The 27,625-nt window shown below is 40.7% G+C and overlaps 1 protein-coding gene across 2 annotated transcripts in view; it reads right to left on the bottom strand.

Moving 5' to 3' along the window:
* Positions 1 to 27,625, bottom strand: part of TPGS2 (tubulin polyglutamylase complex subunit 2) — a 43,696-nt gene continuing 16,071 nt past the window's right edge. Inside the window, exons 3-7 of one of the 2 annotated variants that reach the window (XM_021670034.2) lie at positions 24,733 to 24,820; positions 22,563 to 22,691; positions 14,305 to 14,418; positions 12,517 to 12,677; positions 1 to 105 (exon numbers count right to left, since the gene is read on the bottom strand). In XM_021670034.2, the coding sequence (XP_021525709.2) occupies positions 16 to 105; positions 12,517 to 12,677; positions 14,305 to 14,418; positions 22,563 to 22,691; positions 24,733 to 24,820 (582 nt within the window). In that variant the 3' untranslated portion in view covers positions 1 to 15. Of the gene's footprint in view, positions 106 to 7,891; positions 11,130 to 12,516; positions 12,678 to 14,304; positions 14,419 to 22,562; positions 22,692 to 24,732; positions 24,821 to 27,625 lie in introns of those variants that run through there. The other variant, XM_012440768.3, reaches the window with a different exon arrangement.

Here is a 27,625-nt window from a genome sequence, read left to right as displayed (position 1 = left end):
CAAGTACCGGGAGCTCTAGAACCGTCTGCTCTGGATTGCTGCTCTTCCCCTTGGATTATTCAAATCCACTGAGGGACTAGATCCATCAAAAAGGCCTAGAAGAGCCTATAAGAAAAATCAATCTGCATTGTTAAACTTAGTGGTTCATTCATTTTTCGTGAAACTGAAGGATGTTTTCCTGTTGCTTGTTTCCTCTCTTGATGCCACTCATTCTGACAGCCTCTATGAGCAATTTTTAATTCAGGATGTTAAATTTTTCTAAAAGACCTTCAAGAAGCATGAAAGTGAATAGTACTTTACACTTGTAAGATGCTATTGCTCATCTGCCTGGGAATTACCACAGATATTCTTGCTCCTGTGTCTTAGCACCTATGTTTTAATATGTATTGAAATTACAAAACTGCCAGAAAAGGCAGGCAAACACTTTTCTGTTAAAGCTGTCTGGATTTGGGTTTCTTTGGAGTATTAAGGATTTTTTCTTTCTGTTTAAAAATAAGGATCTGGGGATGGTGGGGGAGGGTACATAGGGCCTTGGAGGGCTGATGACCTAGTTTTATTTTCTTTCAAGTGCACTGTTAATGCAATGTGGGTGGAGGGGCAGGCAGTGGGGAACAACAGGGGCTAGGAGTAGGAGACTTGGTTTCCAGGCTCCTGGTCTGTGAGTGGCCTCCACATTGTCCATGTCTCCCACTGTTTCTGTGTTCATGGATACACCTGAGATGGTGTATCACCAAATACCACTGTAATAGGTTGAATGATGGCCATCTAACAGAACAAGGTCGTAATCCCTGGAACCTAGAAATGTTACCTTCTAAGGAAGGGTCTTTGCAAGTGTGATTAAATTAAGGATCCTGTTATATGTGGATAGTCCTGGATCGTATGGGGATTCTCTAAACCCAGTCATGAGTGTCCTTATAAGAGAAAGGCAGAGGGAGATTTGATACACACCAAAGGCAACGTGAAGACAGACACGAAGATTGGAGTAACATGGCCTCAAACCATGAAATGCTGGCAGCCACCAAAAGCTGTACAAGGCAAGGAACAGCTGTAAAAGGTAAGGAACAGGTGCTACCCTGGAGCCTGCAGGAACAGCACAGCCTGCTCTACACCTTGATTTTGGCTCAATAAAATTAATTGAATGGCTAGCCCCCAGAAATGTGATAAAATAAATTTATTTTTGTTTCGTTTTGTTTTATTTTGGAGATGGAGCTTCACTCTTGTTGCCCAGGCTGGAGGGCAATGGTGCAATCTCGGCTCACTGCAACCTCCAACTCCTGGGTTCAAGTGATTCTCCTGCCTCAGCCTCCGGGGCTTGATGCCACAGGATCTTTGGTTCTGGCCAGTCTCCATGCCTGCGGAGACACACACAGCTCCTCAGCTCCCATCAGAGAGACTTGACAGCCAGTTCCAGTGAACACATTTTCTTCCCTTCATTTTGCTATTATAAGTTATCTGGTGTAGGTGGAAATAGAAATAAATGAATCTCAGTTCAGAGTTTAAAAGTATTCGAGAGGCATGCATAGCATGTTACGGGTAGCACATTAAATGAGGCACAAGGTAACAGGGGCCCTTGTGTTCCTCTGTGTCAGCAGTGGTGTTCCTGGACTATGTGAGAGATCACTGCAGTATGTGGGCTATTCAGTTGGCCCAGCTAAGCAGAGGGCTTGGCTTTTTCTCTTTCAGAAAACTAACAAGAAATTTTTTTCTTTTCTTTTTTTTTGTTTCAAAGAGAGACTCCACTACTAATAATATCTGCTTAAAAATGCTTTTAAGCCCTCGCTGCTCTTTGGAGAGGGTGATCCCACTGGGGAACAGCCAGGGCAGTGGGCTAGGCAATAGATGCAGTTGCCTTTCCAAAAAACACTTGTCATGTGCCCAGGGGAATAATTATAATTTTTTAAAACCCAATTTTCAAATAAGAACTGAATAAAAGTGTAGTAGTTATACAGGAAGAGCTGGCTGCCTGAGAAACTTATTGTAGCCATTGTATCCAGTCCCTGAAAAGAGGCATCCTTGATGATACGCTTATTTAGACAAGGTGATTTTACTGGAACTCGGAACACAGCAGCAGGTGGTAAACTGGCTACAGAATAAAGCAATTCAGTCAACTTCAGAGGTTTTCTTGGCTTAGATAATTAGGCATGCGATTAGGAATGTCGTGAGAATAAAGCAGCTCATTTACAAAGATGCAACCCATTCTCAGAAATGCGGTCTCAATAGAAGGAAATGAGCTCTTATCCAGCTAGCTAGCCCTCTGTAGCAGGTGGTATGAAAAAATAACATTTATCTCTTTGGAAGAAAAACTTGCCTGAAATTGCAAGCGTCCTGGTAATTTAGAACTTTCTATATCTATCGACCAACTGTATCGATCATCTGTGTGTATACACACACACACACATATATATAGAAGTTCACTAGCTGTTGGGTTAAATTAAACTCTACGGGCTTGTGTTTGTGAACAAATATAAGACAGATTTTTGAATTTGTCTTGTGCTTGAATTCCCTTTCTAACTTATATTGAAGATAGCTTACCATTTTTTAATGGCCTAAAAACATGATTTGTGAAGATAGTTATTAAGGCCACAGCCATCTATTGTAGAATCTAATTTTCAAAGGAAAATTTTGAGTTTTTCTGATGAACATTAAGTTGTTCAATAAACATACATTCTAGAGCCCCAACACAATGTTCCAGAACCTGTGTGGCCAGGATCTAGAACCACCTCTGGTAGCTTAAGGACAGACTTAAGGACAAACCCGCAAGTACCATCCGTATCGCTGTCTCTATCCTATGAGATGGCCTCGTTTTCAAAATAAGGCGAAAAGTATAAAGCTGTGAGCTGGGGCCTCAGTAAAGGTGAGCTGTTTTTCCAGAGGTTGAGTCTTGTGCTTAGCATGTTCCACACCTGAAGCTTTTGCCTGAGGGATGGGGTTTCTCCTTTACACTGAACTCTACTCAGGCTTTGTGTCTCTGCCCTAGTTGGTTTCCAACATATTCTTTTTTAGTCTTTATGCTGTGGAAGAAAATATAACTTAGCTGGTCCTTCACGGGAGTACCAGTTACCTCAGAGCATGTTTTTTTTTTAATTTTAAATTTTTGTGGGTATACAGTAGATGGATATATTTATGAGGCACGAGATGTTTTGATACAGACATGCAATGTGTAATAACATCATGGAAGATGGGGTATCCGTCCCCTCAAGCATTTATCCTTTATGTGAGAAATGTTATTTCTTGAATAATTATTTCTGAGGCTACGAGGATGATCCGAAAGCTAGGCCCTCCTGCTCCCTAAGAGTATAAGGGAGAGGAGCTGCTTTAAGATGCAGAAAATCCTGAAGACCTAGAACCTGCTCCTTCCTTTCCCACAACTTTCCACACTGGAGACTGTGCAGAGACCTAGAAAGGGTGGGTGACCTTGGGGTCTTTGACTATCAAATGGGGAAAGCTCAGAACCTGCACAGCCCACTCTGCAGCTAAAATGGATAGCAGCAGGTTAACTCAACATTGGCTTTTCCTATGAGCCATGAGCTGCAAAAGTAATATGTAAAGCAGAAAAGGATGTCATGTTTTAGGTAAAAAGGTCTTAAGATTGGGTAAATATCCTTTTTCTTTGTTGAGTATAGCATAGTATAAAACAGCTTTTCACCAGAATTATTCTGAAAATTATAAAACAAGCCATGCTTGCTCTAACTAGGGCTGCCCAATGGAACGTTCTGTGATCATGGAAATGTTCTATCTATAACTATCTAATATGGTAGCCACGAGACATATGTGATTACTGAATACTTGAAATGTGGATGGAGATTGAGGAATGAATTTTAAAATTTTATTTTCATTTAGTTTATGGCTACGTATTGGTGCAGGTCTGAGAGAATATACCTTAATATGTACTTTGCTGCTGTTTATTCATTTTATACACAGGAAGTTTTTATGTTAAATTTAGTTTTGTACAAAATTGCTTTGGACTGCAGTTCCCTCCATCTAGAACATGAAACAATGTCTAAGAAACTATGTGATATGGTTTAGCTGTGTCCCTACCCAAATTTCATCTTGAATTGTAGCTCCCATAATTTCCATATGTTGCAGGAGGGACCCGTTGAGAGATAAGTGAATCATGGGGTGTGGTTTTCCCCATACTGTTCTCGTGGTAGTTAATAAGTCTCACAAGATCTGGTTATTTTATAAGGGGTTTCCCCTTTTGCTTGGCTCTCATTTTCTCTTTGCCTGCCACCATGTAAGATGTGCCTTTCACCTTCTGCCGTGATTGGAAGGCCTCCCCAGCCATGTGGAACTGTGAATCCATTAAACCTTTTTCTTTAAAAATTACCCAGTCTTGGGTATGCCTGTATCAGCAGCGTGAAAATGGTCTAATACACTATGTCCACCCCCTGCCTACATTGTGTTCTGAGTCTTGGGAATTCTTGTCCACAAAGGAGAATTCTATGTGAAGTCAATACTATCAAATATACATTCTCCTCTCTTGACATATCTCACTTAGAAGAAGCAATCTCTCCTCAGCAGAGTCCACATCAGACCTGTGAGTATAACTCGGTTATTATAATACTTACCATGGCAGAACACATATCTTTAACAGCTAAATCCACCTTACAATAATGCTTTAAAAAGCATTTCAGTTCTTGTGGTGGTGGGATGTGTTTTCACCGTGTCACCCTCTGGCTGGTTTTCACTACTGCATTTCACCCTTATCACCTGGGAATCTTGCTCACAAAAGATTTTATCCATATGAGACTCTGTAGTTGGTTGGATACTGAAAGCATCCAGATAGATGGTTTCTTTCATAATGCTCACTACATTTATCAAGGATGGTATTGGACAAGGCCTGGGTGCCAGTACTATAGAGTACATAAGGATGTGAAATTATAAAAATCCCATTTTCAGAGCCACAAAGGAACACTGTCAGAAAAAGAGTTTTGAGCCATGGCTAGTAAGTGGCAAGAGGCAGTCTGGGAGACAATGTTTGGATGCTAAGACATTAGAAAATTGCTAACATCTTTCATTATGGCACAGTTTTATGACGGGGTGGTCTGTGGGCTGAACTAAGGTATCCTGCCTTTAAAATAAAGTAGCGACTGTCTTTTCACAATTTGCATAAACATTTAAATTAATAGCTTTTTAACTTTTTTCTCAATTTTGCTTGTCATCTGTTCCTATCTATCCTGAAGTATGAAGCAGTTCTTGATTTAGCACAAGATTATGTATTAACTGATTTTAGGTTTATTAATGGTTCATGGGTTCTATATTAAGTAGCAATGGATTTTCCAAAGTAACATGAAGTCCCCATCTGATATGGTCTGGATTTGTGTCCCTGCCCAAATCTCATGTTGAATTCTAATCCCCAGTGTTGGAAGGAGGAGCCTGGTGGGAAGTGATTGAATCATGAAGGCAATTTCTGCCTTGCTATTCTAGTGATAGTGAGTTCTTATGAGATCTGGTTGCTTAATAGTGTGTAGCACCTCCCCTTCACTCTCTTCCTCCTCCTCCATGCACGTAAGATGTGCCTGTTTCCCCTTCCCCTTCAGCCATGATTGTAAGTTTCCTGAGGCCTCCCCAGCTGTGCTTCTTATACAGCCTGCAGAACTTCATATCAGTTAAACCTCTCTTCTTTATAAATTACCCAGCTTTAGGTACTTCTTTATAGCAATGTGAGAATGGATTAATACACCATCTCAACACTAAAGACGTAGAGGACACAGGCAAGGTGATCAAAAGTTAATTGAGTGGTATTGACATGAAGCACTTTACCTAAAGGAGGGGTCTCCTTGCAGCCTAGGGTTTCCCAGAGGCCTCTGAGGTGGAGGTAGACTGGAGCTGGACCTTAGGAGCAAACTCTAGGTGTAAAGGCACAGGAAGAGAACAAGCTGGAATTTTGGAAAGAGTAAGTGGTTCAGGAGAGCAGGGCCAGATAGGTAATATAGAAAGTCAATCGCTGGAAACAAAGGTTGGGATCACATTATAAAAGAAGGAGCAAAAGAGGAGCCAACTTTTCTGAGTTGTCAACTATATATTAGCTCTTTAAATTGTCATAATTAACTCCATAATGGAGGCCATGTCTGTTAACAAGACAATGCATGGCTGGAAAAACATAATCCAGTCTGGGTTGCTTAAGCCAAAGAAGGAAATCTGGCTGGGTGTGGTAGCTTATGCCTCTAATCCCAGCACTTTGGGAGGCTGAGGTGGGAGGATTGCTTGAGCCTAGGAATTTGAGACCTGTATGGACAACATAGGGAAACTGCATTTCTATAAATAATAATAAAAAAATTAACCAGGTGGTACACACCTCTGGTCCTAGGTACTCAAGAAATTGAGGTGGGAGGATTTGCTTGAGCCTAGTAGGTTAAGGCTGAAGTGAGCCATGATTATGCCACTGCATTCCAGCCTGGGCAACAGAGTGAGACCCTGTCTCAAAAAAAAAAAAAAAAAAAAGAAAAGAAAAGAAAATAGGGAAATTCAACTTAAGATCTCAAGGGTAAGAGCACAGTCAACTTGGATTAGAAACCCACCTGGTGTCTAATCAATTGTAATAAAGGGGCCAGAGTTCACTGTAAAAATATAGCTACCAGGGACTTTGTGAGTGGCTACTGGAAAGAAAAAAGTTAACATATATTATAATCTTCAGAGCAATTGCTAAAATATAAAGCAGTTTTGCATGAAAACCAATAGATAAATTGAATAGACTTGAAACTGAAGGAGTAAACATGGGTATACCTAAGGCATGCCTGGTCATGAGTTGATAATTGATGAAACTGGATGATGGATATATGGGGATTCATTATGTTCTTCTATCTTTGTAAATGTTAAAAATTCTCCATAATAATGAGTTTAGAAAAATATGTGCATTTATGGAGAACCTAAAAAGTTCCCTTGGTCCTTCTATTCCAGTCATTATATATGCTTTACTGGAATAAAAACAGATTTTGAATTATTCTCCATGCAATAAAAGCAAAACCACTCAGACCCATTAAGTAACAAATTTCAGGCTTGGTGAGCATTATGGTCACCACTGCAGTTGATTAAAAATCTTGACGGCTGGAACCTTTCCTAGCAATTTTGATTTAGTAGGTCTGGAGGGGGATCTGGGTATCTTACTTTCTACACACGATTCTAGTGGCATTGGTGCATGTCAGCTTTAAGGGCTAGATTCTGTGGATTATTGGGTGCAAGCTGCCCCTTTTCATTCCTATCTTTGGCTTGGTTACTTCCCTGCAAGCAGCATGATGATGTAGCACTTTATGTACAATCTTGACTACATCGGTGCATCATGAGACATTCTGCCATTTATTCTCATTTTGTGACTCCAGCATACTGTCTTTTTCTGAGCAGTTGATTTATAGTACAGCCAATTCCCATTTTAATTGCTTTAGTTTCAAAACATAAATTTCATGGGTGTTTTTTCCCAATTTAACCCACTCAACCTCCTGTTGTTGGGTCTTTTGCCAGAAGTGCTCCCCTCATCCTTCAACAGGGCCAGCTCCATGGGCGGATGGCCCATACTCAGAAGGGCTTCACATTTAGTTTAATGCTCTTCTGGCACTATTTTATCTTTGAACCTCTGTTCTGTAGGTGAAGTCTGATGGGACAATGGAATATACACATGAGCGGAGGAGATGAGCAACTTATATCCAATGTTCCTTACTGCCCTGTTCATATGTAGCCTTTATGATGCCTTGTGAGCAAAGAACTCCGCTGGACTCATGATGTGTCAGAGCTCGAAGAGATTCAAAGTGAGTACAAAGTAAGCATCTTATATCTATGACTGAATAAGTGGGGGAGTCTGAGAGCCCCAAAAGGCTGCACTTCCCATCCGAACCCGACTGGCTTCAAACACAGAAAGAAGGCAATGGCATTCTAAGAAACATGAATGACTAAGGAGCCCTATCATATCCTTTTTTTACTCATGTTACATTCCTTTGTTAGCCAACCACTTATACTGAAAATACCAAGAAGTGAAACAGTAACAGTTGAGCTAGTTTTGTACAGTGTTTCTCCTGCTGTGGTAAGAACAAAATATATATGCGTACAGTATGTAAACACAAGCTATAAAATACAAATTGTGTAATTTGGGCGATTCTGCATGAGTTAAATGCTCATATTTTCATTTAAAACTGGAATTGCACAATATAAACATAAACAGTAAAATACATGATAGGAATTTAACATTTTTTAGTTAGAATGGCATTAAGTAGTAAATAAAAACCACCACCATAACAAGTTGAGAAAGAGCCTATGGAAGAAAGGAAAAACATGACATTTTAGTACCTGTAGAGGTAATGTTTTCCTGATGTTTGCACACTGATGTTTGCACAAAAGCCACCCATCTTCATTTTGTACTGGATCCTGCATTTTGTGGAGTCAGTCCTGCTTTTCACTGCTCACTCCTTCTGAGGCATGTTTTCAGCCTTTCCTTATTGTAATCCACCTCCTTTGATAGCCTTTTGAAAACTCCTGCTTGGTTGCCACAGATTTGAGGAGCACCACTGACCTCCTAGTTCCTCTGCCGCTTCACTTGGGGAATCCAGGACTAACTTAGAAATGCTGTGATTCAGGGGCTCCCCAGGTACTAAAAAAAGGATATCTGCTGCAGTGGAAGATGATATAACTTCTCAACTCCCTTCTAACCTTGCTTGTCTTGGAGAAGCCTAATGCTAGATTCTCTTATCTGGTACTGTTGGCTCTTCCTTTGATCGGTTTTGGCAAGAAAAATACTTCCAGAAGACTAAACTCCAGCTATTGTCCTCGACAACTTGGTTTCTCTCTGTTCTTTTCTGCCACTCCATGAATTGTTGCACATTTATAAATGCTTGAAGTGTAATAACCTACACAATTAAATTAGAAGAGCCAAAGTGTCTCCTAGAGAATATGTGACAGAGTCATGTTATGGTTAAAACACACACACAAATGTTTAAATGACCAGACTGAATTATAAGTAGTTAGTTTTGGGATTGCAAAGGTAAGAGATGTCGCTATTTTAAAGCAAATGAATGAGCTGTTAACACAAAGCTCAATTTATGCTCCCAAAGACTTTCAAGCACTGCTATTTCAAGACTTTGAACTATTACAAAAATAGGGAAGCAGCCAGTTAGACCTTGCCGTCATCCTTGAAGGCTAACTCTTCACCTTGGTTTTCCTTAGGGGCTATGGAAAGTGGTAGGTGGAGGAAATAACGAAGGCTCTTTTTCATGAATATCTACCACTATTGTCAACAATCAAAATAAAAATGTTTCAGAGCAAAAGTGCATGTGGAGAATCTGGTGGACTCCTCTGAGTTCCTCAGTGGGTTTGGAAGAGGGAAATCCTGGATTGATTAGCATGCAGACGCAGTGCGAAGGAATGAAGCCTGGCCAATCACTGGGGTAGAGAGCAGTCAGGAAAGAGAGTGAGCCAGCTGGGATTGAAGAGTGCAGACGGTACAGGCCCCTGCACCTCATTCCTCAGAACTCTTCTTCATTCTCTAACCTCTGGGACTTCAGGACAAAAACTGCAGCCACCCAAGGAAACTGGGTCCAGGTGGGTGACTCCCTACTTTCCCTGCTGGGAAGAAGTAGAGTGAAGGCCTTGCTTCTGCCCACAGCCAGAGCTGTAGAGGGAGGAAATAAACAGGCATTCCTAACTGAAAATCTGAGTGACCTCCTCTGTAAAAATTTCATTAAATGTAGTAGATAATGTCAGATTTATCTTGTGTCAAATATTAAGCAAATGTGGACTAGAGGTCCAGTACCCCTATATGTCAATGGGAAAGTGATTTCTGAATTGCAACTTGCTTCCAAAGGAACTCTTGGAAGCTCACCCTGTTCAAAGCAGGAGACCGCTTGTCCCAAAGATGGCCAGGGACCAGGCAAAGTGAGGCTGGACAACTCAGAGTTGTGAAGAGGCAGGCAGAGCAGGTGGAAAGCTTCTGTTAGCAGTGATTGGCATCATTAAAATTCTTCATGAAGAGTCACGCAAAGCAATGTTTGGGAGTTTTTTGTTTTTAAATGGTTAGAATAAAGTACAGCAGAAGTACACCTCTTCTTTAAAAAGTTAATAAGGAGGATAATTGTGGTACACGTACAAACATCATAACACCAAACTGGAAGCAAGAAAGTTCACTGGAAACTGATGAGGAAGACAAACTTTATAGGAAGCTGCAAAAGAAATGAGCGGAGCAAGATATCTGTGATAAGGAATACAAAGAACGTACAATTGTGTATTTGAGAGGTTTAATGGAACATTATGATCCATCAAATTAGGACATCAACATTAACAACAAAAATTAATTGATCTGAGGAAGAGCAGTATTGAAAATATTCTCATGTAGTGCTGTCCAACAGAACTTTCTTTGGTGATGGAAATGTTCATTATCTTTGTGCTAATACAGAATCTACCAGCTGCATGAATACTCGAAATGTGGCTAATCCAATTGAGGAAATGAATTTTTCATATAAATAAAATTTAAATAGTCATATGTGACTAGTGGCTCCTGAATGAACAATGCAGTTCTAATGCTTCATGGGTCAAAAACAGTGGTTTATTTAGGGGACTTCTCCAATCAGTGCTAAGGGATTGAGGCGCGAGTGTTGAAGGAGAGGAAAGAACCCACCAGACTTATTTGGCCACTTAAGACCCAGATTCCCCACTAAGGTTCCCAAGGCAGGGAACAGCACAACCTGCTGTGAAGGATATGAGGAAGGACTCTGAGGGAGGCATCACTAGGAGCTTCCAACTCCTGGCTAATGTCAGTGGGACCAAAAAACTTAAAATTTTGGTCATTCAGCTGGAAAGAGGCCTATGGTTCCACATACAGAACTGGAGGTCACCCTCAAGGGCCATCTGTGCATAGAAACCACCACTCTAGAGCTGCTGGGGAGTTGTTGGAGGGAGGGTGCTCACTTCCGGACAGGGTTTCCAGAGCCAGAGGAGGATTTAGAATTGGAGGAAGTAGAGGGACCAGAGGGTCCTGAGGACCCTTTCTGGGTACCTGCAGGCTGCACAGGCCCTTTCTTTTTTGGGATTATGATCTTGTTCTTGCTCTTAAACACTTTGCTGGGATCCAGTTTATTCACAAAGGAGTCGGTCTCTTCTGTGAGGAGGTTTGTGTTGTAGGTGATGGGTTTATACATGCTGAACCATTGCTGTAAGGCAGAATTGGGAGAGAAGGTCATAATTCAAAGAAGAAATGCCATTCTGTGTGCTGTTTTGTGGGGGATGCAGGACAGCTGGGAACAGGAAGCAGGTACATTTTCATGAAAATCTACCTAAAAATCTATTTGCTCTTCCTTTAAGTGGAAGTGATAACAGATCCCATCAACCTCTGGTAAGATACACACATTGCTTTATGAGGTCTCATGACCTTTAAGATAAATGCAATATGAGAACTAAGAATCTGAGCACATTTCCTTCTGATCTAGTGAGTCCTGAGCCTGGGATGCTAGATTGCAAAGCTCTAGAGGACAGGGTCTAATTGTTCTGTCCTCAAACCAGCTACTTCCCATCAGGTGGATTCTGGCAGCACCATTTCCCCAGGAAAGGTAGGAGGCGGGCCAGTGCGGGCCTCTGCTGAGGGGTGCTGTATCTGTTGGTGTTCCGTTTCCTACTGTTTTTTTAGGCAGCTGAGGGTAAAGGGCATCCACATTTATTTACCTTTTAAATCACAGCTGCCTCCCAATGTTGACCAGATAATGTTATAATTATGTGACATTTGAAGGAATTGAAGCCTACTAGATGAATACATACATGGTACGGTGAGCTGGAGCTGAGTTCCTAACTTGCTGCTAATTTAGAGCTGCAAGAAACCACCATGAAAGAGCCCAGATGAGCTCACTCTAGTCAAAAGATTTTCCAGCTACATTTGATGTTTTCAAACCAGGTTGTATACCTGGCATCTGTATGTCTGAAATGGTGACCAGACCTGTAATATAAATGAGGGACACTCACACAATGGAATACTCTGTAGCCACTGAAGAGGACAAGTGCTCTAAATGCACTGAAAGGGAATAAGCTCCAAGATGGAGTGTTATGGAAAAAGAGCAAGATGCAGAATAATGTGGACAGGACATTATACTTGTGATTGAGAAAAAAGGAACGACAAAAATGTGCATGCGCTTTACGTGCCATGAGTATCTTGGGAAGGGCACACAGGAAACTCGTAATAGCGGCTGCCACTGGGGAAGTACACTTGGAGAACAGGGGAGTGAAAGTCTGACTTTTTACTCTTCCTGGGTGCATGTACTGCCAACCCAGAACAACCCATCGGATATAAACTATCCAATAAAATTTAATTAAAAATAAAGCTCCCCAGTTAATTCTGAGGATCAGTCAAGTTTGGGAACCACTTAACTAGATGAGTATAAAGTGACGTTTTCCACTGGAATCACCTGTCTTGCTTATTGAACATGTAGGTTCCTGGGCCCCACCCTAGATCTCCTGAGTCAGATGGGGAAGTTGGGAAACTGCAACGTAACCATTTCCTCAGATTTTGGTATATACTATAGTTTGCAATGGCAGGCGTTCCTCCCTTACCTTGGCCTGTGGGCTAATGCCATAGCTGGTGAAGGCATATTGCCACTGGGGCAGGCCCAGGTGGGTGATGAGCAGGCGGTAATAGGCAGTAAAGGTGTCTGTGAGAAAATGCCAGTATAACGCTCTGTCCAGGAACCAGATCTCAGTGTCTTCTGCTAATGCTGAAATGGAAGACAAAGGGAAAAAAAAGACAAGGAATAGCTTAACAGTTTTTTCTTTTTAACTATAAAAGGTTATACTAGTGGTTTAGAAAAAAAATCCCAGCAGACAGAATGTAAAATATAAAGTAAAAGTTCCCCTTCTGCCCCACTTCTAACCCTCTAGTCTCATTTTCTAGCAGCCACTTTACCAGTTCCTTTGATACTCTTACAAATTTTTGATAGATCAGTTGATTGCTCTATCTGTTGGTCTCTGACCACCTGGAAGTACATTCAGCCTATCTAGGAAGCTGCTCCTTTTCTGTGTGGAATCAGCACTCCCCTCCCTCAGTGGGTGTGCACACTGTGATCTCAGCTTTCCTGACAGAAAACCACTGAATGGCTTGGGTTTTTTTTGAAGAGGTCTCTATCAGTGCCATGAAAAACCAAAAGTGCCACGCAAAACCACTACAAAGAAGACTAGCCGAGTTCACTCCTGGGAGTCTTGCCTAGGCTGTGGTGTGATGTCTTGCCTCGCAGTTTCTGACTTTCCATTCTTACTACTTCAAGCCTGTCCTACTTCATCTGCTGTCTAGATAGCTGTAACATCTCCTTAAGTGGCCTCCATTATCTATCCAGTCTCTTTCTTTGACAAAACTGCTAGTGGTCATGATCCCTGCCATTCTACTCAACAACCTTCATTGACTCCCCACTGTCTTCCACATTACGTAGAAACTCCTTTGCTTGGTTTTCAAAGCTCTGCATGAGAGAGAGCAATTGGCCTTCTGGCTTAATCTCCTCCTCATCCCCAACATGAACCATGTGGCCCACTGAATTGGAAGTGTGGCCCACTGAATTGGAAGTGTCATTCCCCACAAATCAGATGTACTTTCTTATGGCTTGGCTTTTGCCCATTTGTCCCTTGGCTTGGATTCCCCTTTGTGTCTTACTCCACCAAATCCTCCTCCCCACCCTGTATCTAATTCCTGCCCCACAGTTCAAGATGCAGCTCCAAGACTATTTTGCAACAATTCCTCCAGCTGGATGAATTCTCCTTCCCCCAGAGGTAAATCCCAGTGTCTGTATCCTCTCACCCCTACCAGACAGCTAGCTGAAGAGGGCTTGACATTGTCCAGCTATGTAGTTTCACCGTCCCTAGGCTAGGGTCTGAAGGGCTGTTAGGGGCTAGGTGGCAGCTGCTGCTTGAGGGCAGAGGGGCTTTTAATTTCCCATCTGGGGTCTTGAGGTCTAGTAATTCAGGTTTTTGTTGCTGTTAATTGGTCTACATATAGAGGTATAAAATGAAAGATAAAAGATAATGCACTTTCTGGATGCTTATCTAGTGCATGAACTTGCTGTCGGAGTCTATAAACAAAATGTCTATTTCTTTTAGTTTATACTCCCATATTACCCTAATCCCATCTACTATTTTGCAATGACTCACAAATGAAGGTGGATAAAAAGACTATTAATTAGCCCAGAGGGAGATGCTCAGAGAGAACCAAAGGCATTTCTGGGTTTGGGACACACAAGATACCTGGGAGCATCTCAACAGGCCAAGGAGGTATGTGTCTCCTAAGCCATGGCTAATAAGCAAGGTCAGACAAGACCCTAGTCAAACTACAGGACCATGCTTGTAAACGATTCTTACCTGGTTTCCCACTTTTGTAGACAAGGCAAACTTTCCCATTCCCATTGCATGAATCCAGCTCAAATATCACACTGCGAGAGTCAAAGTGAGGCTTCTCTGGCTGATCGTCACTGGCTGCAAACCCAGAAGTTAATGGTAATGTTCAAACAAACTCAACTCAAACACATATTTATACATATCCAACTTTGCTAGGTTGAAAAAACAGAAGGAATAAGCCTTATCTCAGACATATACTTAAGTAGTATTTTCAAATAAATTCTGTATTTGAATTAAAGCCCTGAACTCATTCATGGACTAGGCCTTCTGTCTGGGTTTCCCTATCAGCAACAGACAGTGTCAGGGAATCTGGGAAAAGGAGGCATGAGGAGAGCAAACTGAACTTCTTGGGAGTGGGACCACAGAGCAATCTGAATGGCTTGATGCTGACATAACTTCATTTTCTTTCCTGAGATTGTTTATTCTATAAAAGTAGTATAGCAAACACATTATCTGATTCTTGCTTTCTGTGCAATACCATGGAGAAGCCCTTTAAGTCATGTGGCATAACTCTAATTCATTCTTTTTAAATGACTGTTTCATAGTCTGTGGGAGTGAAGTACCCTCATTTATTCCAGCATTCCTCTATTGATAGGCATTTGCCTACCATTACTTGTGAATGCTACAATAATCTTCTCTGTATATGTCCTTATATTCTGATGTTTTCATTATATGGGACAGTTATCCTGCAATAGAATAGATGTTGCCAGATTGCTTTTCAAAAAGGCGTTTTTTAAGATCCAGGAAGATAGACTGGAAATCCTTTGTTTTTGAAAGACATTTTCAATGGGTATAGAATTCTAGGTTGATTTTTTTTTTTTTTTGAGACAGGGTCTCCACTCTGTCACCTGGGCTGGAGTGCAGTGGCATGTGAACATGGTTCATTATAGCCTCAACCTCCTGGGTTCAAGCAATCCTCCTGCCTCAGACTCCCAGGTAGCTGGGGACCACAGGTGTGGTCACTACACCCAGGTAATTTTTAAATTTTTCTGTAGAGATGGAGTTTTGCTATGTTGCCTAGGCTGATCTCAAACTCCTGGGCTCTAGTGATCCTCTGGCCTCAGCCCCCTAAAGTGCTGGGATTACAGGCAGGAACCATTGCACTAGCCTATTTTTTCCTTTGAGTATTTTATCTCACTTGAATTGCTTTAAGGAGAATTATGCTGTTATCCTTATCTATGTTCCTTTTTATGTAATTTGTCTTTTCCCTTTGGCTGCATTTATGATTTTCTCTTTATCTTTGATTTTGAGCTATCTGATTATGGTGCTTCTCGGTATCATTTGTGTTTCTTGTTCCTGGTTTATTAAGCTTTTTGGATATGTGGGTTTATAGTTACCATGAAATTGGTAAACTTTTGAGCCATTATTTCTTCAAATATTTTCTGGCCCCTGACCTCTCCTCTCAAATACTTCAATTACACATATATTATACCATGTGTTGTCCTTCAGGTCACTGACGCTCTTTTCATTATAAATGATTTTTTTCTGTGTAACTTTAGATAGCTCCTATTATGTCTTTAAGTTCTTCAGTCTTTTCTTTTGCAATGTCTTAGCCACTAATAATCCAATCCACTACATTTTTCCTCTCAGAAACTAGTTTCCATCTCTAAAAGTTAAATATATTTATATCTCCATCCCAAATTTAACTTTTAGATATATATATAACGTGTGTGTGTATGTATATGTATGTATGTGTATATATATATATATGTGTATATATATATATATGTGTATATATATATATGTATATATATATATGTGTATATATATATGTATATATATATATACACACAAACATACATATACAAAACATATAAGTTGGGGATCTATATTCTCTATATATACACATACAAACACATATACATACACACATACACACACGCACACACACACACAACCATTCCATGTCTGTACTTATTTTTTTTTGATACACAGAATATAGTTATAGAAACTATTACTATGTATGCATTGCTGAATGCTGGATATTTTTATATTTCTGTAAATATTCTTGAGCTTTGTTCTTTGACAGTTAAGTTACTTGGAAACAGATACTTTGGGCCCTCCTCTTAAGATCTGTCAGGCAGGACTAGGGCAGTATTTACTTAGGGCTAATTATTCTCCATTGCTGCGGCACCATCCTTTTGAGTACTCTATCTACTGCTGTCCAAATCATGAGGTGTTTTAGCCTGTCTGACAGAAACAGGCACTGTTCCTGGTCCTGTGTGAGTACTGGGCATTGTTTCTTCTAATCACCATGAGTGGCTTTGTCCCCTGGTCTTGGACAGTTTGACATGCATGTGCTTATCAATTCTTCTCCAAATATTTGAGGGGGACACCCGCTGCAGAACTCTGGGGTTTTCCCTTTATGTGGCATTCGCCTATCTGTTACTCAGTCCTGTGAACTCTAGCTGTCTTGATTGATCTGGACTCTCAACTCTGTCTTCTCAACTCAGGAAGTGCTACGGGTCCTGCCTGGGTCTCCCTCTTTATGCTGTGGACTGGAATCTCTCTCTAGGGAAATTGTAGGGTTCACCTTGTTTGTTTCCCATTTCTCAGGCCTCACTGTCCTTTGTTGCCTGATGGCCAGTGCTTGAAAATCACTGTTTTATATATTTTGTCTGTATTCTTTGTCACTGTTGCTCCAGCTGGGTAGATAAATCTGTTCTGTTACTCCATCTTGGATGAAATAAAAAGTCCAGTTGATATGTTCCCACATGTGTGTTTTAGCAGCCCTGCCTGGTGCTGAGGTCTGCCCTCAGGTGAAAAGTTGTAAGAATAGAAGACTCAATGTGGCTCCCTTTTGCCAACTGTAGACAGCACTCCAGCTTCTGCCTGCTTTTGACTACTCTCCAGTCCTTTAAGGCACATGTTTTTAAACTTCTTCCAGAGTGTAGAGTATTATCTGCAGAAGCCTTGCTTTGGTAAGAGATTCTGCCATATTATAAACACAATGTCAATATTTGATTTTTTTTTTTTTTCAAATCTGCAATCACTGCTTTCAGTTCCCCTCTGAAATTTTAGTTTGGTTTTACATCCATGGGCATATAAGCATGTCATTTTGTACTCTGTATCTAATAACATCACTCTTAGCAGTACCAATGAATCTCTTTTTCTTTTTTTTTTTTTGAGACAGCGTCTCACTCTGTCGCCAGGCTGGAGTCCAGTGGCACGATATTGGCTCACTGTAACGTCCACTTCCCGGGTTCAAGTGATTCTCCTGTCTCAGCCTCCCGAGTAGCTGGGATTACAGGTGTCCGCCACCATGCCTAGCTAATTTTTGTATTTTTAATAGAGACAGGGTTTCATCATGTTGACCAAGATGGTCTCCATCTCCTGACCTCATGATCTACCTGCCTCGGCCTCTCAAAGTGCTGGGATAACAGGTGTGAGCCACCACACCTGGCCCTCTTTTTTTCTCCTTAATTAACATTTTCTTAAGGTTTCATTTTTAATTGACAAATAATAATTATATATATTGATGGAATACAACGTGCTATTTTAACACATGTATGCATTGTGGAAAGATCAAATCGGGCTAATTAGCACATCCACCACTAGTATTTATCATTTCTTAGTGGTGAAAACATTTAAAATCTTTTCTTTTAGCTATTTTGAAATATGCAATATTAGCTATAGTCATGATGCTGTTCAACAGATCACCAGAACTTATTCCTCCTGTCTCACTGAAACTGTGCCTGTTGACCAACGTTTCCCCTTTTCCTGTCCAGCCTCCCCACCCAAGCCTCTGGTGACCACTGCTGATCTGTTCCCTGTTATCTGTGCTGGTTCTCATCCATGGGGTTGTGTGTCTTCATATGCTGAGTTATTTTTTAGTAGAAATTAGTTTCTGATTATTTATAAAAACAAATTGAGGTCCGGCATAATGTTATCTCATTCCAGAGTGAACTTTTCTTTTTATACAAAAACTCTGAGATATAATTCACCTACCATTTCACTCATTTAAAACATATTAATTCTATGGTTTTTAATATATTTCTAGAGTTGTGCAGTCATTACAATTTTAGAGCATTTATTTAGAGTCAATTTTTATTTCTGCCAGGCCTATTGGGAGATTAGTAATCTGGGATCAATTTACCCTAATTTTGGGATTTAACACATTTTCCAGGATCCACTGAGCTTCAGTCCACATGAAGAATGGTTACTTTTCATTCACCCTGTCTCCTAGGGTACAGCTTTTCACAGTGCCAATCCAGAGGGTAGATGATTTTATAATGTCACCTTCTGTAGGCTCTGGACTCCATTTTGCTCCCTGTCTCACAAATCAGTCAAATTTTAAGCTTTCAGTAGCCTCACTGCATCTTTTGAAAAGGACAATGTGGCAAAAGTAATGCCACATGTTGAGCCTCTTCCCTGAATTTGTGTCTCCTTCTGAATGTTGATATGGTATTACACCTCATTGTCTTGTTAGCGCTTTAATACTTTTAGGAAGATGATTTTTTTAGTTCTGTACTGCTTTTCAGCTGTCCTCAGCAGGAAGGCTGCTCTGAATTACCTAGCTTCCATTACCAGAAGAGGAAGTCTCTTCATCAATCTGATAGTCTTTGTTTTTGAAAAGGGAGATTCAAGCCTATTACATCCAATCTATCTTTTTGTTTTACAGAGATAGGGTTTATGTTGCCCAGGCTAGTCTCAAACTCCTGGGCTCAAGCAATCATTTGACTTCAGCCTCCCAAAGTGCTGGGATTCTCCCCTGGCCCACATTTAATGTAATAATCTGTCTATTTTATTTTCTTCCTCTATCTTAAAGTTATGTTTCTTAATTATTTCATGTTATTTCTTCTTTTTCCTTTTTCTTATTTTTACTCATATCATTCAATATGCCTCTTATTACACTGGAGATTTTAATGTAGTTTTCATTCCTTTGGTGGTTATCTTCCTTTCTGTTGTTGTTTTTGCTTGCAATGATTATATCCATATGACTCTATTGCTATTTGGAAACAATATGCCATTATTTCCCTAACCAAGTGTGATGTACAGAATTCTAAGATGGCTCCCAACATTTCTGCCCCCTGGTGTACATACCTTGTACCCCTCCTCTTGAGTGTGATTGGAACCTGTGAATATGATGGGCAGTCATAACCTTGGTTGTTACATGAAATAACTCTGTTGTAGTACACTGGAGAGAAATTTGTCTTCTGACTTAGACATAAGCTGCTACATTGTAAAAGGGTCACGTGGCCAGAATATGAGGGCAGCTAAAGGTAGTGAGAGTAACCCTGGCCAAAACCCAGGAGTAAAACAGGGACTTACTTCTATACCTGTAAGAAACGGAGAACGGCCAACCACAATAAGCTTGGAATAAGATCACAATCCCAGCAGATACCTTGATTTTGGCCTTTTTGTTTTGTCTTGTCTTTTGACCATTCTCCACTGTGACCTCTGGAACCCTCTGTATTAATCTGCTAGGGCTGCTGTAACAACATACCACAAACTAAGTATCTTAAATAACATACAGTTATTGCCTCACAGTTCTGGAGGTCAGAATCTGAGACTGGTATCTTTATAATTGATTCTTTCCTGCTGTGGGAAAGAATCTGTTCCATGTCTCTCCCCTAGCTTCTGGTGGTCTGCTGTTAATATTTAGTATTCCCTGGCTTGTAAAAGGATCACCCCAATCTTTACCTTCCTCTTCAAATGGTATTCTTCCTGTGTGCACCTGAGTCCAAATTTCCTCCTTTTAGAAGGGCGCCACACATACTGGATTAGGAGCTCACCCTACTCTAGTGTAACTACTCATCTTAAGTAATTAAATCTGCAGTGACCTTACTTCTAAACAAGGTCGCACTCTCAGGTACTTTGGGTCATGACAACATAATTTATTTTTGGATGGTGATACAATTTAACCTGTAACACTTTTACATCTGGTCTCTCTACTCACCTTTTAGGTTGAACTGAGACAGTATAATACTTTGTAGAATATTTCTTGTACTATGTTCCAAGAGTTTTTATGTAGAAATTATACAACACACTCTATGATACTAAGATTTACTTTTAAACACAAACACATATACCTACTGTCTCTCATGGAAGGTGCATTGATTCTACATTTCCTTTTCTTCTTTGTGTATATACATCTTGAAGTATCCATTTGGTTTCATTTGCTTTTTGGCTATTTACGTTTTTTTGACATCCTTCTTATGACCTGAGAGATATATTTGGATTGTGTATACAGGACTCTTGACTTTTACTTATTTTCTCTCAGAAACCTGTATGTGCTTTTTCACTATCTTCTATTTCCACTGTTGTAGATGGGACATTTAATGTCGGTCTGCTTATTATTCCCTCACAAGTAATTTGTTATTTTTGCCTAGAAGCTTGTCATTTTCTCCACATCAGGATATGCATAGGTGTCTGTGTTTTCTCACCTGTCCAGCTTGGGTTAGGTGAGCCTTTTCCATCTGCAGAGAGGTTTATTAGTATGTATTTACTGCCTTTCTATCTATTCCTTTTCTCTTTTTAGAGCACCTATAATTCTAATGGAAAGTGTCTTGAATCTATTTTCCACTTCTCTAAATTCCTAACTTTTCCCTCATAATCCCCCTCTTCTAAATTTATTCATCTATGCTTTAAGATATATATTGCACTTGATTTTTCAGGCTAACTTGGGTCTCAATAAAATATATATATATACTCTTCTTCATGTAGTCAATTGTTTGAGAATCTTTATTTTTACCCATAGAAAGTCTTTATGTTGTCTTATATCTCCTTAAGTATTCTTGTTCTTATTTAGATTTTTATTTGTGTCCTCTAGCAGTTTTATTTTTCTGGGTACGTATTTTTTTAAAACAGTAATGGAATCTCACTATTTAGCCCAGGCTAGAGTGTGGTAGCTATTCACAGATGTGATCACAGCATGCTACAGCCTCAAACTTGTGGGTTCAAGTGATCCTCTTGCCTCAGCCTCCCAAGTAGCTAGGAATACAGACTCATGCCACTGCACCCGGCTGATTGTGTATTCTATTTTTTCCTGATCAGCATCTCTCTGACTGCTGAGTTCCCTGAGAAAAGTCACTGTTTTTCCATTTAGGTTTAATGAGACTTAGGTATACTTGTTGCACTATCTTAAAAGGCATGACTCTAGCAGGTGTCTGAAGGCCAAGTGGTTTTTATCCCCATTTGTATGTGAACAATGTGATCCCATGAAGCCTCTCTGTTATCTACTCTACCTCTTCTCTTCCAGACTCAAAAACAAGGAAGACTTAGTCTACCTATTTGACTACTTCTTTGCCGTTTAGAGAAGCCCACCACACACATATAAAGACAGTGAGACCTTTTTCCTACCCCTGGGGATTCCACAAATCTTTGAGTGACAGGCTTTTCCCAGAACCTGTCGCTGTCCAGCCTCTGCCCCTGAACTCCTCTGGTACTATTCTTCAATGATCATCCAATTGGAGGAGAAAGCCTTACATTAGTTTTCTCTGCCAGGGCTTAGTGAACCCCAGGGTCTTAGGATTGGAGACACTAGTTGCCTATTCACTATTTGTTCTTCCTTTCTTTCTTAATGAAAGTCCAGTTCTGTTCAAGGAGGCCATATTGCACAACTAAAAGTACTCATCTTCTCAGACCCCTGGCAACCTGGGTTGCCATTTGACTGTTCCAATATCTATTAGGCAGTGCTGCTGAGATAACTATTGTTTTCTTTATCAAAAGGGAGAGATTCTGCAAACAAACAGCCAGCCCTTTACCTTTTACTCGTCTTTTTTCCTGACAGGAATAGCCCACATTCCTCAAACACGAGGATGAAAACCACATCCACAGGCTGGTGCAGTACAATGCAAGAGGGAGACTTTATCATTGACTTTCTCCAGCAGCTACATCAACCTAGTTCCAGATGTCTTGTTATGAGAAAAATAAATTACTATTTAAACATTGTAACTACATCTGTTACATGTGACCAAACACAACTCTGACTGAATAAGTCCTCACTTATACCCAGCTGCTCCTAGGTTTTAGCAGCCACTTGACTTATGAGCCATTTCACTTAGAAGTGGCAAAGAGCCTGGAGGTAAGAATGGAGAGGAAAGGAACTGTATTTAGACGGCTGTGTTCACTGAATCCTCTTGATACTGAAATGTTGAGTGAAGTTTAATCTTTAACATTCATTCATGCACCAAGATTCATTAAGTGCCTACTATGTGCCAGGCACTGAACTGGATGCTGGAAACAAAACAAAGATGCCAACCCTGGTATCTTCTTCCTACCTTCATGTGTATCGTCCTCCAGATCTGCCAGAGTGGGTGCATTAGGAAGTGAATACATGGAAGACTGGGTGAGCTGAGTCAGTTTTGAGATGCTGTTAATTGCCATGCTGCCCAGTGGAATGATGTGCTCTAGGGGAACATGCATAAGGAGAATTACATGGAGTAACAGCCTAGTTACAATGGTTACCATGAGATTCTGCTTGAATAACCCAAGCCCAGGTATTGTTTGGCCCACAGCTGAGGACTCTGATGGAAGGTGGGAAGAAGAGGATCACTCACTGCATATTCCAAAGCACCAAACTTATACAAAAAAAGGAACTGGGGGCTACGGGTGATGAAGAGCAACCACTGTATGTATTAGGGTGGAGCTGAAGAAAATTTTAAAAGGGAATACCAACAAAGAACTGAGAAATCCGGGCGTGGCTTAGGGACATCTGAAGGGTAAAGGATTTTAAAATGTTTTTGCTCCCTCTTTCCTTTGTTTAGCAAGTATTCTGCATAAATATTTTATGAAGGAGTAATAGCTTTGATTATATAAAGGACCCCTTCTATTCTTCTTGTTATAAGCTTTCATAATAAAAAAAAAAAAACCCCCCTTCTCTTTATCATTTTCCTTTACTCAGTGATGAGAATTTGGCAGCCTTCTTGCTTGATTCTAGTCTGTGATGAGGGTCTAAAAACGGACTAGGAAGGCTGCATGTTTTCTTTATTTGACTTCTGAAGAAAACTGGAATGGTTTAAAGCAATAAAACAACTGGTGTATAGACCATGGAATGTCTAAGAAAAAATGACCACTAAAGAGGCAAACTTCAGAAGCTGACTCTGTCGCCTTTTCAGTCATTGACTTAGGCTGTTCAGTAAATAAAGGGTATGGTAATGGGGATAAGAAGACTGGGCTTGGGGAGATTAAATGAGATAAGGTATTGCAATAATGAACTGGGACTCATTCATAAAACTTTATTCTCTGAAGCAGGCTTGTGAAGGGGATAGCCTGTTTCAAGGATGTGGGCAAGGGAGAGTCTGCCAGTTGGTTTAGTCTCTGTCCCCTCTGTGTTGCTCCAGATACCAAAAGCCATGGCCATGTTATATAAGAGGGTTCTGATGCTGGTGGCAAGGATGGTTTCTAAGTCGTTGATGGAAATGATTCTAAGATAAAAGCTAATGTTCAATATTAACCAGCAGGCTACAAAAGTACCTCTGGCCAGCTGTGCAAGATAGACAGGAAGGCTTTGGAAATCACCCAAACAGGGAACTCAGGTGTGTAGGCAGAAGGCTGAGGCAATGAAGGGGAGAAGTCTGCTCTGTAGATTTGCAGTGCAACAGAAGTCACTGCATTTTTAGGGACAGCAGTGGGGAGATGCAGGGTACTTCCCAAGGCCAAAATAGATCTGGTTAGAGTCAGAGACAATAAAGGACTGGAGGGGAAGGGCTGGGGAATCTGTGCCAGGAATGGGCACTGTGGCTAGACAGGGTTTTCTAGCTTATGAAATGTTTTCAGGAGTCTTCACCTAAATGTTCAGCACTGCCTTTCATGCCTACATACTATCTACAATCTGACATGTACAAACTTGTGAGTTCCCACATCCACACGCAACTGTTTCGTCCTAGACACATTAAAGGATAAAGATGACAGTTTGTGAATTGAGGTAGTTGGTGACTTAGGCTGAGGTGATGTGAAGGAGACTCTGGTTTGAGGCTTAGGTCTGTGCAAAGACTCTGGTTTGAGGGTTAGGGCCCTGAGGTCTTTATGATGATGGGAATAAAGGAAAGAGCCTGAAAGAGGTAAGTGGTCCCTGTCACTTAGAGAATGTCACTGCAGCCTACCCTGAGGGGTTTGCTCCGAAATGGAGTACTCGGAGACTTTAAGTTTGAGGTGGCTAGGAATTTTTAGGTAGTAATTAATGGTTTTCTCTACCCTATTCCTACAGGAAGCCTCTAAATTGAGTTTCCAGTTCCAAACTGCTAGACTGGCATGGGGTTCATGGTGGGTGAAACAATGATGGCATCTGTTAGTTTTGGGACATAATCACAGCTTCTGGAAATGGCACTTGAGAAGCACCCAAGAAAACCAACCAGATTCAAAGACTCAAAAGTTGAAGGGCCCTCAGAGTTGTCCTATTCAATCTCTGAGCCAGGGAAATGTCCCCCTACAGCAAGGAGGCTGACTCACCATCCAGCTTCACACTCCATGTCATGTGGAAGCCATTGGTCATCAGGTAAAAGTTCTTCACATCTTCAGGCATCACACAGTTATTCTTCTAGAATCACAAAGCAGCTAAGTGTCAGGACAGGACCAGGAAAAAGGGTACAGGGCTATGCCTCAAGGCACTGGGGACATTTACCATGTTATAGGTCCCCGAAATAGGAAGACTCTGATAGTTACCCAAAACTCTAATAGAGAGGCACTGGAGCCTTGCAAGCCAAGTCACCAGTTTGCCTTTTTTTTTTTCAGCAGCTAAAGCAAACCAGGTATCTGCTCTGCCATGATAATGCCCCAGTGGGCAGCCACCTGGCAAAGGAGCTCAAAGCGAACAAGCTGAAGAGGAGACAGGGGAACATGGCGAGAGAGGAGGTCCTAGGTAAAGTCTGACAATGTTCAAGCAAAGCAATCACTGCCATACATTTGACCCATGCTCATATATTATTTTCTGAAACAAGTAATTGGACAAATGAGAACATCTTAAAAGTGAAGAGTATATTATTTCCAGAAAACCTATGCAATGTCTAAGTTCTGACAGCTCTTAGAAAGTAACCATATATACTCAAATATTTATTTCACATGGATAATAAACCATCCAAACTGTTGGTGGAGAGAACAAAGAAGGAGCTTAGTATCCTTCAAGGAGATACCAGGAACAAGCCCTACATTCTAAATAACTTAGTCTTTAGTCTTCCCTAGCCAACTCAAATCCCTGGAGTGTGCAGAAGCATGAGTTATCTAATTCATTTCCTGAGCTCCTAGAGTGACTTCTTGATCTAGTTACTGAGGCAAAGAAGCAACATGTTAAGAACTATCCAAGTTTGTGGCTTACTGGACCCTTCTGAGATGTGATGCTGACCACTGCTCATGTCAAGACTGCATTAGGTCATCCTGTCAGTCAGTTCTAGGTACCCAATATGTGGGAAAGCATACTGTAGAAAGACAATCTGAGTTCACTTCCCAACTCTGCCACTAGTTGAGTGACCTTGAACATGTCACTCTGTGAATCTAGGCTGAAGAATAAACTCTAAGACTGAATATACAGAACACTGGAGGTACAAGGGGGTGTGAGTTTGACAGGAAGAGAGAAGACTAGGAAATTATTATTCACAGCCATAGCATCTTTAGGAACTATAGATAAAGAGAAAGCTTCAATCTTGCCAGAGATTTTAAGCAGTGTTTTTAGATTATTAAATGGACAACAGATGTCATTTTAATGAAACAAGCTTTAAATTTCCTTTTCCTATGAACTAAAATGTATGTTCTGATCAAATTTTGTGTTTTCTGTGTCCGCTATTTAGTTCCCAGTCTCACAGATGTGAAATTTAAGAGACTCTCAGACTCTTTGGACTAATTTCTTTGTTTTCCTACTGTTTGGAGTTAGGGGCTTGCTCCTAGTCCCTCCTGTGTGGCTACATTATCTGTGCCTTCAGAGGAAAAAATGCACTTGCAAAATGCCTTTCTCCCTCCCCTAGAACCCTGTTACAGGAAGCCTACAGTTACCAGTGTTCTGACAAAGTTCTTGTTCCTACCCCAAAAGGCCAGCATCCCTCTGACATTTTGATCACTAGTGCCATCTAGTGGTGAAGACTAGGAAACTACTGTCTATCAGCCTTTCTTAATGGGGATTCCATGAGAACCAGGCTGAGGGCAGGTGGACTATTGGGCATTGTTCATAGGTAAGTCAGGCTGAATAATTCCAGTAACATTAATTATAACATTTCTTATGGTATTTATTTCACTTAAGAAAGAAATTTTGGTATTTTATACCATTATTTTTACAATTATTCAAAATTCAAACAAATAGAAAAAAATCTGTGAAATCAAGTATTTAATACACATTTCAAATACTAACATACATAAAAATTTTCAAGTAAACAAAATTCATGAAAAACATCAATCCCTCACTGTCATTCTAATTTAAATGACTAGCAGCCCTGTCTCTGCTGCTCTTTGCTGCAGACCTTTCTGTTCCAAGCATCCTGGGGGCAGCTTCTTGGCCTGCAGTGCTTCAGCCTCTTTCTATTGCATGTAACTCTTCTGAGTGGGGCAAATCCAGGATGAAAGGTTCACAACCAAAGCTTAAATGAGCATATACCCTCTTCAGTCCTTTAAGGTTGGAGAGAAAAGTAAACAACCTCTCCTAATTTTAATATATTTCACCATTTTTTTTTTGTTCTTGCCAGTGACTCAGTTACTGCCATTTTAAAATTTCTCTTCTAACCAACCTGAAAAGAGTTTGCTTTTCTACAGGGAGCAATCTGCCCACATCACAAAGCTTCTTCCTCCACAGATTCATACTCAGTCTATATTTTGGGGGGTGTAATAGGAGGGTGGGGAGAAAGAAGATTGGCAGAAAGTGAATGAACAAGGGTAATATCAGGATTGGAGGGAGGGTTTGAGGAGAAAGCCAACAATGGAGAATAACACTGACTGATGTCTGTAATAACAGCTGACTGTATCAAAATGGTATGTGCAATGTCTATCCAGTCCAGTGGTGCTTCTGTCACATAGTTCCTAATTTTCAATCTTTCTTTTCTTTTCCTGAGACGATCTGCAGTGGTTTCCTTAAGCTACTTTAGTAAGAGTCCACCACAAGCTCTGTTACTACTTCATTGGATGAAGGACCTGAACCACTTTTATGTTTTGGGAGCTATCAACAAGATTCCAGAAAACCGGGCTAGGGGCTGTCCATTGCCTTCTACTCACCTTTTCTCTTCCTAGACAGTCCTGCACCCCATTGTTCCCCACCCCCTTTTAGAGGCCACTTCCCAACTGGGGAGCAGATGCAGGATCAGGTCAGCATAGGGACCAGAGGACAGAAATCAATCTTTCTGTAGGTGCTGGTCCATGCTGAGCTGGC

The sequence above is a fragment of the Aotus nancymaae genome, unplaced genomic scaffold, assembly GCF_030222135.1.
Source record: "Aotus nancymaae isolate 86718 unplaced genomic scaffold, 86718_ANA_hifiasm-v0.15.2.pri h1tg000020l, whole genome shotgun sequence".
Taxonomy (NCBI): Eukaryota; Metazoa; Chordata; class Mammalia; order Primates; family Aotidae; genus Aotus; species Aotus nancymaae.
The sequence above is the reverse complement of the archived record's forward strand: the minus strand, read 5'-3'. Positions and strand labels throughout refer to the sequence as shown.